At 37.9% G+C, this 15,704-nt stretch overlaps 1 protein-coding gene across 1 annotated transcript in view; it reads right to left on the bottom strand.

Annotated features, from left to right (window-relative positions):
• Positions 1-653: 653 nt before the first annotated feature.
• Positions 654-15,704, bottom strand: part of CTDP1 (CTD phosphatase subunit 1) — a 115,941-nt gene continuing 100,890 nt past the window's right edge. The window contains exon 13 of the mRNA XM_075745236.1: positions 654-1,687. Coding sequence (XP_075601351.1) covers positions 1,546-1,687 — 142 coding nt within the window. The 3' untranslated portion in view covers positions 654-1,545. The remainder of the gene's footprint in view (positions 1,688-15,704) is intronic.

Here is a 15,704-nt window from a genome sequence, read left to right as displayed (position 1 = left end):
TTATGTGGTTACTGTGTAAGTGTCTTGGAAGTTTAACATTTTCCCACAGAAAACACTATTTTTGTCTTGTCGATGCTGACCTTGCATTCTGAAGTGGAAAAGCAGTATTAATCTGAAAAGATTCTCCTATTTTTGCAGTCTTCCTTTTATTGCCATTATGAAGCTTTGAAAAGTAGGCTGTTATTTGTAAACCAGCTGAGATTCGATTGAAATATTCTCTCTGCTTTACTGCTAAGTGGCAAAATTAAGTATTTCTGCACTAGAAAGTACTTCCTTTTAGCCATGACATCTGAATTAATGAGTCTTCTTTTGTGAACATGTTTTAAAAGGATCTGTCTCTCCAGTTGCTAACAATTGAGAATAAACTATGGTTCTAGCCACAGAAATTCAGTACCAGAACAGTAACTCTTATGGTATCTTCAGAGGCCAAAGAGATCTGAGAAAATGTCAGAATGTAAGAGTTCACATACCAAAGAAAAGGGAATCTTCTGAGCCAGTGTTTCTCTTCTCTGGCTCAGTTACCTGCCTGAATCTACAAATTTGCACTTGCTTTCAATGTTTTCCATTATTTTCATGCAGAGTAAAGGAAAGATAATACGGAAAGGTGCCTCGTATTTGATGGAAGCCAATGAACAGGAAAGGGAAACAAAGCGTACAAAATGAATTTTTATTAAATGAAAGAAAATCTGTTTTTGTGGGTCAAATATGAAATAGAATATACAAAAACTTTACATCAGATCTCTTCTCAAAGAAATTAAATCCTATCTAGACTCGAAGTAGCACTCGTTCTTTCCAAGACAACACGAATGGGTGAATATGCTTCTTATGGCAGTACAGGATCACACAGTATGCTGTGCTAAATTTCTGGTTACAGAGAAGAAAAGTTAAAAATCTAAACGATGTCCCTAAAGAACCCAACTATTCCACAAAGTAATGTAAAAACATGAGTTTTGATCATTATGTATTCTCTTACAAACAAATGACAGGTGGGTCAAGTGCAGAATTCACAAAGCTTGCATATCACATTCTCTGTTTCTATACAAATATAAATTGTTCTTTTTTATTTTAAAAATCCTTTTATATTTGATAGCATTTATTTGTGGAAAAGGATGACCAATTCATCAGGTTCCTGCTGTACTACTCAGACAATTCCATCTCCTTTATCTCCTCTTTTTTTTTTTGAACACCTTTACCCATAAACCATAGACTGCAATAGTTCTAAAAAGTTGCTGTATGTTTAATCACAAATCTTTGTATCACTCTCCTGTATATGAAAGTTCTGCAGAGTTCCTAACATGTCTTTGGCATAGCACACCAATTCCCATTTAATACTTTTTTTGTTTAAAAAAGTATATTTTCCTTTAGTAAAACACCTTAAAAACATCTATTTCCGATTTTGTAAAATAATGTGTCACCTCTTGTGTTGCTTTGCAAAATATACACACACGTTTTGGAAAAACATTGAGTACTGACATAAGGGACTCATCTGAAGTCCGATCTGCTTATGAGAAGTAAAATATAATAACAAATTCCATCTTCTGCACGTCACATGAAGTCGTTCAATTCAGCTTCAAGCGCTGCTGCCATTTCATCTGCTTCAGAACTGCTTCCTTCCTCATCTTCATTGCTGGATTCTTTACTGGATTCACTGGCAGCATCATCTTCATCCAGTTTGCGCTTGTGACCCCTGGAAGGGCAGACAGAGATAATGTCTGTGAATCGAGGTATCTCATTGCTTATCAACACAGACCACTATTTTACAGGAGAAAAAAATGGGGCTAAAGGACTCAACTTTTATTCAGGTCTGGACAAAAAGTACAGCACTTGCTTTTAAATGAACGAACAGTATTAGTTGACACAATTGAATTTTTAATTGCTGTTATTTACTGTCAGCTGTAGGTACAAACAACAAAGTACTGTTAATTTCATGTCACCCATTCTTCTGAACAAGGAATGAAAACAAAGTATAAGACTGTTTGAAAATAATGAGTTGATTTATTTTCCTCTACATCCCCAAAAGAAGAAATCTATCATAGGAACGTCAGATTACCAAAATACATTGTATGCTGTTATATGATTTCGAAATATTCAAGTTTCTGCTATTTTATAAAAATAAAACCTTAACTGATTAACCAAATCTCACTGCACCAGCCTCTACACTTTCATGCTTCCAAACATAGGGGTGTCGTTCTTCCCTTTTATGTCTCTTTGGATTAGTACTGCCAGGCTGAACACCACATTTCTTAGCATCTCTGGGGAGTTAACCAGTTTAAACAGGAAGCTGATGCGCACCATACCCCGCCGAAAGAATCATGTTCCTGGTTGTGAAAGATCTCCAAGGAAAATCTAACGCTTCAACTGAGACACAGCCATAAGCAAAAGAATTTGGATTTGTGGAATCCTAAAATCTTTTCTCCTTGCCAAAAGGGAATTTTATATCAGACATGTACTTCTGAGACAAAAATAAAGTTGAGACTTCGCATTGCGTAGAATTCATAACGAGCTGTAGAAACACCTTCAAAATCCTTCCTTGATCATTTGATCAAATTTCAAGAAGAAAAACATATGTCCTTTACATTTCTAGATGGGGTTTCATTAAGAAAAGAATGCATCCACTTGCAATGATGAAAAATTAATAAAATGATCTTTTATGTTTTAGCAAAAAGCAGTAATTTAACAATGGCCCCTTTACTTCGGAGAGTATAGAGAAGTAGCACATAGCAAGAAAGACCTTCAATAAATACTGACTTGAACTATGTATTTCCAAAAGAAATAAATACAAAGATTAACAGTCAAACTTGGGAGCTTGTAAGCAACACTGAAATACAAAGCAGTTTTTATTTATACATACATTCTTCTCGCCATTTTCCCCGAAACATTAATTATCAGGAGCCCAGCCTGCTTGATTTGTAGGCTGGTCGAGTGACAACTGACCTCCCCATTCTCAGCTTCTCAGGAGGATGGACAAGATAGGCTCTGAAGTCAGGAGGGGAGTCCAAATCAAAATGGGAAGCGAGCAGTACCATCTTACCCTGTTTTTGGTCTCTGCTGCACCGGTGGGACCAAAAGATGCAACTGCTGCTGCTTTACTGAGTGCTTCCTCACAGTGATGCTAGGTGGGTTTCTCTGTGCAGTATAGGCTGGTAGGAGTAATACTCCAGGGAGGTAAGGCTGAAGCCCTGGGATTCAGTCTGGGGTCTAAATCCCTAACAAGGAAAAATGGGACGAGGTGAAAGCATTTCCTGAATATTTTGCTACTGAAACTCAAATGTGGCTTGCTAAGGGAGTTAAAGGGCACGAAATGCAGCCTAATACACAATAAAAATCAGTTTCTCAGGCATAATGCTGATTTCCATGCAGCCTGCGTTAGCGTGCAGTTTGGACAAGGAAGCACTCAGACTAAAAATGCCCACTTGGAAGAAATCTTAGCACATTTCCATTAAAAGCTATACAAATGAATGGACCTTGAGTTTCACTTGCTCACTTCATGATGATTTCAGCCTTCAGAGATACAGCACTACTTTAGGCATTAATGATCCTATTAGCTAGATAAATGCTAATTGGGAATTAAAGAAAGCTGAAAGAGTCTTACTCAGCAAAAGAAGAAAAAAGTTGTGCGTATTTAACAAGTAGTGGATAAGAAGTACACACGTAGTGCTAACCGAGAAATAAAGATAAATAAGGACATGGAGGGAATCTATAGCACAATGTTCACAGCTGAAAACATTCGTATTCATCTGTTTGTAACACTGCATCTATGGAAACCAATGGTATCTACTAATTGAAAAAAAATAATTGAAAAATAAAATTATCAGTCCAACAGCTATATTTTACACATATGAAACACATACACACAGCCGCAGATGATGTATTAAAGAATGTGGCAGGACAAACAGGTTTTTAGAGCCAGCCCAGATACTGTGTGTTTGCTGGGACCTAAATCAATAGCAAAGATCCTGTAGAAAAAAAGGTCTATGAAGAAACAATATCTCACTGCCAGCTGATTATTTCTTAAAAGTGAGGAACAGTTCATTACTAATAAATTGAGGCAAAGACTAGAAAAATTACTAATTTACACAACAAAGCCACCTTTTATTTAAATCTACTCCAATTAGATTTCAGTGTGGACAATCACCAAAATACAGGGATCTGAAGTACTCAGTGTAACTAGTTAATTAAAGAATGGAGTTCCAGTCCACAAAAAGACTGCCCAGAAAACTTTAAGGGACAGTCCTGACATATTTTCATCCCTTGTTCAGTTGTATTAAACAGTACCTTTGGAAATGCAAAAGACTGAACGTGATCTATTTTGTCAGTTCTTGTTCTTTCAGCAAGGCTAGAATGACAGCTCTGTTCAATCTAGATATGAAAACTTCCTCACTCATAGGGAGAAAAAAACCCATCAAAAAGAAAAAAAAACCCAGCTAAATGTTAGTCCTCTGCCAGAAGAAACAAAAAATCTCTCAAGAATGTGAGTATTGTTCTTATTAAGATATAAACACCTTTCACTATTTGTGTACTGTAAACTGCAGCTTTATAGCTAATCCAAAAACATTTAAATGAGTGTTATGAAGCCAAATGCAAAATTAACTCTTGATATAAGTATGGAGGAAGAACATCAGTAACATAGTGCTGCGTTTTTTATTTGCAAATTCAGAAAAGAGAGATAACATCCCATTCATCATTTCCATCTTCAGAGAAAAGCAGTATATCCCCATGGCAGCACATGTATTAACATAAAAAAACAATTTAAAACGTGTATTTTCTCCATTATTTTATGTCCACTCCTTGTCATTTCCAGTTTCAGAGCCATAGTGCATAACACTATGTGGAAAAGTTAGGCACGTACAGGGTTCCTTCTTAATATTTAGAGAAAATGATTCAGCAGTATATTGCAGGCTGCCATTAGCCTGATTTGCATTTTTAAAAGGAATTTTGCTTGACTGCTATTAAAACCCAAACGTACGCATAATAACTGAATAGCTTTAACTTCATAAACGAACAATTAAACTTTCCAAAAGACTGAATGTAGAACTTCAATTATCTGACAACTCTGTGAAAAAATTTGTACAATTCTTATTTCCTTTGCCTTTGCATTAAATATTTTTCCTTTGCAATACCTAGTACTAGGAGGCCGACCAGTTCATGTGATGGAGAAATCTTTTTAAGAGAGAACTACATTTTTAAAAACCACATGTTTAAATGAATTATCAAAACATTTAAATAAACTACAACACTAAAATAAAAAACCCACTTGTAAATACATGTATAAAAGTTATTTTTTAGGAAAAATTAATCTACAGATGCTAATGAGAAATATACTTAGTGGTATTCCAAATGCAGAGACAGGAAGAGAAGGCATTACAAAGTTGCCATAGAGCACAGTGTATGCATGTGACAAATAGCACAGGAAAAATTATTGAAAATAAAAATTTATTCAGATCTTGATCAGTTAAAATGATCACTAAAATATGATTGCAAAGTACAACTATAGGCCAAATGAAAACATCATTCTTTTAACTTCAAGTTAACTATAGTTCAATGAAAGAGCCATAGGGAACAAAGCAGTGAAAAAAAGTCCAGTATTTGTTGCTTCTATTATCTTAAGGCCTTAATTTATAGTTAGCTGAAAATAAATAATGTTGGAAAAACCATTTTTTTTCTATTAATTGAAAAGCAGATTGTCTCTGGTCTGTTTTGCATCCCATGGCACTCTTTTAAGAAATACAGTGCTACATTAAAATAGAAACATCTAATAAGCAAAGGAACTCAAAGGGCAACATAACCCTTGTTTTAAACAAAGCAAACCTAAACCTTTTCCAAACCTTGTTTTAAACTTGCAAAAGAATACTCAGCAAGTATTTAAATAAATGTTCACGTATACTTTAAACTCCAAATACCCATCCCCACTCTGATAAGAAGTAAACTTCTAAATTATTGCAAATTGACCTACAATTGGTACAGTAACAAAGTAGAGTCTGCAGACTAAGTGTGTTTATTCCTTTACAAGCAATCAGCTTATAGCACTGACATCATAAATCAGGACTTAAATTTGGAACTAAATACAGTCAAGTTACTCTGTAATGAGAACAGTCACATAGCAGCCGTAAGCAGTTTGGAAGACAATGGTTTGAAAAGGGCATTTTGAAACAGCTTGCTGCCTTCCAATAGCATTACGACTCTGCAAGACTACCTACACTGCCCCAGGCACACCTCTGAAATACGATGCGGAAGGTCTGTCCCAGTTTCCATACACACCTAGCCCACAGCTTTCTGTAAAATCTGTCTGTAATGGAGAGAAGGGCGATGCTGAGTTTGGCAACACAACAGGAATTTGATTCCTTTCCATAGGAATTTGACTATGAGAAGAATTTATTTAGAGAAATTAATTGTGTGGCAATGTCCTTCAGTTATGATGAATTACAGCTGGTAAACCAGGAAAACTGTTTTCGTTGACCAATTTTGAAGATGCCAGCCCAGTACTTGGCTAACAAGGTTACAGGGCATGAGATCTGAGAACACACAGATTGAAAATCAATGTCACGGGCATTAATACCTTACACAAGACAGACAAGATGAATAAATTTTCAGGGAGATGTTCCAAGTTTTGCAGTTATATTTTCTTAACACGGGATGCATGGCAACATCTTTTATGTATGCCTGATACAACAGCGAGCAATTGTCCATAGCAGGCCTGTAAAACTCAGGTGTCTACCCTCTGGCCATTTGTCTCACACATCTGTGCAGGAACATTGAATTTTCTGTCCTGGTGCTCCTCTCTGGCCCTAGCGTAGCATGCTGCCAAGCACACAGCCTTAAGAGCAACAAACAGCACTAGCCCCATGTTGGCAAGCTGGAGCATGTGTTTTTACTTGACGCTCATGCTATGACAAACAGGACAATATTTAGTGTCGCAGAAACAAATGCCAGACACCTCACATATTTCCTCAAGAACTCATCCAACGTTGTCTGTGAGATTACAGGATGATCCAGAAATCTAGTATGCAGAAAAATGCACAGAGAATGTTTATTGCTCAGCCCTGGTCTGCAGAAAGAGATCCTGCAGTTTGGATGAACAGCATGCTTTTTACGCTCTTCACAGAAATCCACCAATTCCAACTGACAGCTCCAAAATGTATTTTAACTAACACCACGGTAAAGTGAGATCTAATTAACTTCTGTACAGCTTCAGTGCCTTTCTGCTTTCAAATGTAGCACACCTGCAAACTATTCTAATGGTTAGAAACTGTTCTGGAAACTTTAAAAACTATTTTAACAACAGCTTTATAGGTCTCTGAAGTAAACACTCAATGTATATCTACATAGAAATAAAGTTTTTAAAGTCAGGAAGTCATAGAAAATTTAAAATAAACTCAGAAATTACTAGAATGTATCAACAAGGATTATTTTGTAAATTTTGCTAAAATTGTCCATTTGGCAAGCCTGTATTTTCCTGATATTTAGATCAATGGGAAAGTTTATTAACAAAAAAACCACCCCAACCCATGCAAAATGGTTATTTCTTAACAATTAAACATTTGCTTGGGATATTTAAAAAAAAAATGTAGCAATAAAGCTTTAAAATGAAAGACTGTGCACTGAACTAATTTTCTCTGCACTGAACTAATTAGATACAGATAATAATTAAATTCGATAATGTGAAACTGAAAAGTTGAATCTACAATTTTGGTTATATAATTAAATCACAGATAAGTAAACTATGCCTCTAAAATATTATTTTATTAACTTCAAGTTGTTTAAAAATAATCCATGTAGCTGTTATAAGAAGACATTTACAACATGCAACATTGACTATGTCTTCAAAAGGCACATGTCACAGTGGCAGTTTTATATCACATAACAAATGCTCTTGCCATTGATTTGTAGAAAACAACAGAAAAGGAAATATCCTTTTCAATATGTGGAATGCCAGACTGTTACCTGACAGTTTCATAATGGAAAATGCATAGATGCACTCCGGCATATCATCTCTTAATCCTATTGTAAACAAACAGAAACACGACAATCTATTCGCCTCTCCTAAACAACCTCATTCCCTTTCTACACAACGGCATTTGAAAAACCTCTCAACAGGGGAACAAGCCAATATTCAGACAAAAAGTACATGGCCATCAGCATATCAATATTTTTAAAGGTAAACCAGGCCTTTGTTGTTTGAATCAAGTTCTCTCTCCAGCTTCTTCTAGTTTACAAATATTACCCATTCTGACAACAAATGTCAGATGGTAGATTTATAGCTCTGTAGAGATTCTGGGAAGCTCTAGAAGGCTGTAATAGGAGATGCCAAGAATCAGCAGTGAGCAAAGGAAGCTTTAAGCCTTCCTTCACCAGTGCCTAATGGGTACAGTACAGCAACTCGACCTGGATTTGGTTTGAAAAAAGTCCTTTGCAGTGTCACTCAATTTCTGTTACAGGAAGCACTGCAGGAGATAGTGATGAAGAATAACATTCTCACTAAAGATCTAAGTATGAGCTATTGTTTTAAAAAATGGTAGCATGCAATAAAAAGATTAAGATGAAAAATGGGCAAAAAATGTGACATGTATGGGCAATTTAGAAAATTCAAAACTGTATATCAAAATAAGGAGTTGGAAAAGAAACAGCATCTGATTTCTCTGAGAAAAGTCAAACTACCTTAATTTTTCTCACAGGAACATACTGTGTGTGTGGAGGTACCCCTGTGCCAGTAGAGTTCAACTACAGTTTAAAGACCCAGTGCTGCAAAGTAATGCTTGGAATTCACCTGCCCTGTCATCCTGGTTGGATTTGACACTGTCACCCAAACACTGAGAACATTCTTCAAGATATATAAATGTGCATCTTAACAACTAAGGATAAAATATAGCTCATAACACACTGACTATGCTAACCAAGGAAGCTAGAAGTAGGATTTGGTATTCTCTTATGTGGTGGCTTTTAAAATTAGATATTCACAGATTATCTTAATATGTATATTAATACACGTTATGGTCTACACTAAGTTATATTGAAAGCTAAGATGATTTTGTCAAACCTTTTAACTCTGATTTTTACTAATTCTTCTATTACTTTATCATTGTTTTCAATAAACTACTGAGATTAAATTGCAAACAGCTAAAACCAACTTCCTTCTAAGATGTTTGTTCACTGAATAATGGCTTTGCTCACAAGAATATTAACTAAGAACTTCTCTGTTTCATCATAAAAGATCAAAAATAATACAAAACGTACCACCGGCTCTGAACAGATACTGGTAACACTGTCATCTCCACTGGAACACAAAAAAAGACTTAAAATTCCTTTAAAATGTTGCACTCCAGGGGGGTAAAATACACACACTCCTTCCACGCAGGTACATTCTTTCACGAAATGTACTTCTCGCTCTGCCAAAAAAGGGAAGTCCTGCATCCTCCTCACATTCCCAGATGATTTAACTGGATAGTTCCTCGGTTTATTGGCTCTGCTGCCTGCCTAACAGTGTGGTAAGCCAGTAAAACCGTCTAGCATTGCAGGTTGTCCACTGCCTTTCTAGTTAGCTTTCCATGAGTATTATCTTATTGTGCAGGTGTTGGGGCATCAGAGCTGTTGTGAGGGCGCGGGTGACACTGTGGTACTGCTAAGAACATAGCAGTGAGGTCGCCCCATCTGGCAATCAGCCGTGCGATTTGCTCCTCTGTATCATTCAATGTTTTCCTGGAATATTAAGTTCTTCTGCTACTTCTACTTCTTTATCAGAAAACTTCAGCACTCCCAATGGCAAGACATGTGATCTTGGCACTCCCCATCCCCCCACCTCCTCCTTTCCCAAATTCCCAGCCCTGCCAGCTTAGATTTTTCTTCATTTATTGGTAGAAATTTTATACAATAAATCTTTTTTTCATGCCGTAAAACAGGTTTGGGAAGACTTTGTTTTGGGGATACAACAGCAGTTAAATACAAGGCTACAAAGAACCTAGAAAATAATTTATCAGCATAAAAAAGTTGTATTTTAAGCCAACATTTTGCTTCAGACATTCCAGTATGCTTCAAGATGTTTTAGAAAAGCCAGTAAATTACAAGATGAAATGACATCAAGGCAGGAAGTCACCTCTTGGTAGAAAAAATGTTGAACTTAAATTTGGTAGAAATTTGGACTAGAAATTGCTAGGTTTCCATGAGAAACAGAGGGAAGTGGTGTCAAGGCTTGATTTACAAATAAGAAAAAATTGAATTAAAATTGTACGAGTATCTGACAGAACTACATGACATCAGTTTTATAAGGTTTGCATAAATGATATATACAGCATACCAATACATGGAATATGTTCAAAACAGAATGCTATCCATCTTTCTTTAACTGTGCAATACTAACAAACTCCCTAAAAAGTGAGTCTACATTCACTACATTTGGATCTCCACAATACTGGGTCACTGAACATCACAAATTCAATCATCTGGATCAAATTGGCAGATGCCAGCCTCTCTGCCAAACCAAAGCACAGCACAGAGAATTCACCGTACCTGTTATTTTCACACTAGCTAAGATACGACAAACCACCCAGTGCAGCAGATCGCAGCTCTGCTGTCTAACAGTACTTGATCCCATCTACAGTCTGCTGTACATTTTTTTCTGTCAATATTTCTGGAACAAATTTGAACTAGCAAAGGCAGTTTATACTTGATCTGTACTTTCTGTTGTGTAGTTGCAAATTTTTTTGACGGTGCTGTCCAACACCACTGTATTATTCAGCTGCAGCCTTTCCTGTACCTCTAATGAAGAAGAGGTCTAAGAAGAAGATGCTTCATATCTATTATCAATCCAGAGTAACAGGTTGCTACTGAGCCTGGTCTTACTGATGTGGTGGTACCAGCCATAGGCTCATATAAAGTACGATTATCAAGTTACCTGGACATATGGATGCACACAAGAGGAACGTTGTGAAAAGGTGCTTCTCTGGGCCCCAAATGACTACCGAGAGCGTCATGGTACTTCAAATATTTAACAAAAACTAAGACTGCAACAAGTTGTTCTCCTTCTGGTTGCTATCTGAGAATGAGACAGCCACACTGGTGCAGGGACAGGAGCAAGGTCTGACATGCGAGGCAGGGGCCTGACTGAAAGAAAGACCAGACACTTCCCTCCGTGTGACTTCGGAATCACTTTGCAGGTCCTCTCCAAACTGACTGAGCACGCTCCACGGCTGAACTCTCTGGAGCAAGGACTCACTCAGATATACCCTGGCTCCCTTCTAGGGTGCGCAGCCAGGTTACCCTCGTGGGGGCAGTGCCTGTGTGCAGCCGTGGCAGAGAGGAGAAGCCTGGAAACATACCAAGATCTTGCAGGCAGTTCTGGCCCCCCACCTCAGGTGCAGTTTGCCCACCCTTGTTAACACCCAGAACACTAAAAACCTTCTTGTCAGACTTTCAGGTATTACCATTCCAGATGCAGTGGTCTGAAGTGAACAGCAACATTGGCTGAGAGATGTATCTTTTATATTTCTGTTGCTTGTGTCTGCAAGCTCTACAGGTCCTCTGCCTAGTAGGAATATATTTTGTATGAGCATTTAACACGATCTTGTTTGCCTGATGGGTTATTTCACTGTAACTGGCAAACAAATACTGCCATGTATTCAACTTAGTCTTCCAGTAAGCATTTCCTGGGATAGCTAAAGGCACACTCAAGCCACACTGGTAGTTTGAGAAACAGCAAAAGGAGATGTTCCCTTCAGTGAACAGGGGCCCCTTCTGCGCAATACGGTGCCAACATGCTTGAGCCACATGGCAAAGGACACTTCTGCTGCGACATCTACTGTGGGGTGGGGAATTAAAACATCCATATCCTGCTTTTCACATACTTGGCTGATAACAATGCAGGGACAATTGTCCACAATCAGCTTGATAAAACAGACTTCTGAAATAAGTTCAAGTTTTCTACAATGTTTTTCCCCATGGAAGAACCTACCAGGAGTTCAAAAGATTAATAGGCTACTCACAAATGGGAAGATCTACCCATTATAAATCCTATTTCACATCCCCCCCCTCACATTAAGAAGCAGCACTGCTTCTCTCCTACCAACATTTTTAGCAATTGCTTCAAGCAGGCATTTTAATTGTTGATATACACTACTGTTTAGCAGCCATTAAAGACTTGCAGGGGTCAAGATTAATGCACATTAGTTATTATGTGAAATTTAAAGTACTTTTAGAATTCATTAGGGGAACTACAGGCTTGTAATATATCAGCTATTTTTCCTGATCGGAACAATGTTGCCTTACAGCATTCCTGCTAATGTCCTAGGTCTCAATAGTGGCATAGAATAAAGGATTAAAAACTTTCACTAACAGTTGTTAATGTACTTCTTAGTTTCCTTATTCTCAAGAGATATTTAGATATCCATACATCTTACTGAGGAAAAACCTAAATTGTTTAATAGCTTATAAATTGCACTGAAGCATTCAGCCTGACTAAAGGAAAAAATGCCTTAATTACCCGAGGGCCAACCCTAGGCTGTTCTTCAGTCTTCCTGACAGCTTTCTCACTGATATATAAACTGAAGCAGTATGTTACTAGTTTTCCTCACCCTGAACTTCTGCTTTATGTCTTCTTTACCCCTCTCCATTCCTTCAAACCCACAGATGCAAAACAACATTAGTATCTATGGACTGCTGAAATGGGGTAGTGGTGGTGGTAATAACAAGTGCTTAAATATTCACTCAGTGCTGGGGGAACTGTATCTCTTTCGTGAGTGGGAGCAGGATATTGGTGCCTGGTATTGTTAATCACTCTGGTGGAGAAACAGAAATAACTCCAAAACAAACTCCCTATCTGGGAGCTCCTCAGATGGGGTCAACAGTCAGCTCCCATTTCCCTGGGTTGCGGTTAGGCTGGGATCTCATCAGCGCAGGCTCTCCTCCTCTTTCATGTCATGCACCTCCGCTGCAGGCTCCTAGGGCTTGCCCAGGACTCTTCTGACTCCCAGGTAGCTTATGCATACTCTTTCCTCCAACTCTGACCTCAGCAATGCTGATTTTACAGTTCACTTAATGGTGATATGGTACTTAAAGCTAGCAAAGCACTCATTCATGATTCTGAGACAAACTCATCTTTACTGCAGAAGCACAAGAAAAACAGAGCTACATAAAAAGACAAACACGTTCATCTAAGTTCTTCCTCTCACTAGTCTAGATCACTCCTTAGGCTTAAGGTTGGGGTCCTCGAAGGGTGCCAGGATCCTCCCTGCTGCACATGGACTCTTCTCCAAACAGAACTGTTGTTTTCCAATGATTTGAACTTTCTTTTTCAGCTGGTCTCACAGTTAAACAAGAATCTTCTGTGAGAAAGCACAGCTCTCTTCTCTATTCTTTCTCTGATTATGTGAATGCCTCGACACTTTTCAGCCCTCACTCTTTCTAAAATGATGGCAATAAATACTTGATTTCTATAGTCTGCTTCGACAAAATCCAGCTGTTGTAGACTGGTGCTTCTTGCAGATTTATTATAGAAAATTATTTTCCCTCAGGCTCTAGTCGCTCCGTTGTCCTGGGATGAAAGCTATTAGTTAATGGCGCTGCAGTGATAAAAGGCAATGACTGCAGAAAGACTTCTACTTCAAATACTTTGATGCGTTAATGAGAAATCAATTTCATTACTTCACCCAGAACTCTAAGTTATACATGGATTCACTAAATCATTACAGACGGCAAGAGTTAGAAAAGAGAAATGTAAGAATAACAGCAATTCCCATATGTACTTTAGCATTTATTAGCAAATTTAAGGAGACGAGGAGAACAAGGTAAATATTCTTATGCCTGATGACCCACATTACAGTTCCAAACTTTTGCTCCTGTATAAACTAGAAAAAAGTAGCATCTAGGTTCTCAGTTCATTTTGCAGATACCAGCACACTTCTTATGAAAAGTACAAGTGAAGCCTATTTAGTGTTAAAGTAAATTGAGAAAATATATCTTTATTTTAACAGCACTTTCCTAATTCTAGTAACATCCAGAGGTTTACTTGCCTGTCTATTCCTCCCCCGAAGTATTAGAACTGTTAGAACTTAAGCACCATGTAGACTTACAGTTAAGCCTCATAGTATTGAAGTAGGAAAACCCATTAAGAAAAAATGGTATTGACGACTTCATTTATTTTTAATGAATTCTCTATATACTAAGACACACTAGCTTTCAAATCTGTTACTGAAAACACTTAGTAGAAGAGAAGTTTATGCTATTTTTCACTTTTCCCAAGACACTTCTTCTCTTGATCTCAATTGCGTAATCACTATGCCAATTGAAAGGTATAACCTCAATATCACTTGCAATTCAAATTATATTAACAGCAAACAGACACACCTGGACTGGATAATATTGTATTATTGCATCTAAACAACTTCTAGGTATTTTCATAGCAGACAGTAAAAGAAGCTGAAGGCAGATGGTCACTCTAGCCAGACTGTATTTCAAAGCATTTTCAAACTTCTCATCTGACATGGTCTAACATAAACGCAGTTATTATAAACCACCACTTTGTGAGAAAAGGAGTCTTGTGCAAGTTTACATGCCTTTTAGCAATTTGCAATGACTCGAATCTTCCATATTGTGGAGGGAAATGTGAAGATATCACAGAATCATATTAAAGTATCTCACACAAGTTCGAAGTACCACTGTTCAGCTATTTAGTAAACAATGAAAAAAAAGTATTTATAGAACTCCAACAACTTACATTATTCTTAATGTAAAATTTATTGGATTTAGGTGATAGTTAAAAATAGAGAACACCTCACTTATACCACCAAATGCTAAAAAAAGCAACATCATATTCGGGTCCTGCACTTTGGCCACAACAACCCCATGCAATGGTACAGGCTTGCAGAAGAGAGGCTGGAAAGCTGCCTGGTGGAAAAGGACCTGGGTATGCTGGTTGACAACCAGCTAAACATGAGCCAACAGTGTGCTCAGGTGGCCAAGAAGGCCAACAGCATCTTGGCTTGTACCAGCAGGAGCAGGGATGTGATTGTGCCCCTGTACTCGGCACTGGTGAGGCTGCACCTCAAATACTGTGTTCGGTTTTGGACCCGTCAGTACAAGAAGGACATTGAGGTGCTGGAGCATGTCCAGAGAAGGCCAACGAAGCTGGTCAAAGGACTGGAGCACAAGTCTTATGAGAAGGGGCTGAGGGAACTGGGATTGTTTAGTCTGGAGAAGAGAAGGCTGAGGGGAGACCTTATCGCTCTCTACAACTGCCTCAAAGGAAGCTGTAGCCAGGTGGGCGTTGGTCTCTTCTCCCAAGTAACTAGCAAAAGGACAAGAGGAAATGGTCTCAAGTTGCGTCAGGGGAAGTTTAGATTAGATATTAGGAAAAATTTCTTCACCGAAAGAGTGGTCAGGCATTGGAACAGGCTGCCCAGAGAGGTAGTAGAGTCACCATCCCTGGAGGTATTCAAAAAATGGGTAGATGTGGCACTGCAGGACATGATTCGGTAGAGAGGGTGGTGTTGGGTTGACGGTTAGACTTGATCTTAGAGGTCTTTTCCAATCTTAAGATTCTATGATACTATATCCATACATAGATAGACTTTGGATAAAATCTCTTAGAAAAAGGAAGGTTAAGAAAAGTAAGCTGCAGTTTATATTTGACAGGTTTGATTTGGAAAAAAAACAACATGTTTTGTGAATACGAATGTTACTGAGAAACAATTATTCAAGTTGTTCAGGAACACTGGACA

The sequence above is a fragment of the Balearica regulorum genome, chromosome 2 (genome assembly GCF_011004875.1).
Source record: "Balearica regulorum gibbericeps isolate bBalReg1 chromosome 2, bBalReg1.pri, whole genome shotgun sequence".
Classification (NCBI taxonomy): Eukaryota; Metazoa; Chordata; class Aves; order Gruiformes; family Gruidae; genus Balearica; species Balearica regulorum.
This window is presented reverse-complemented; position numbering and strand designations above follow the sequence as displayed.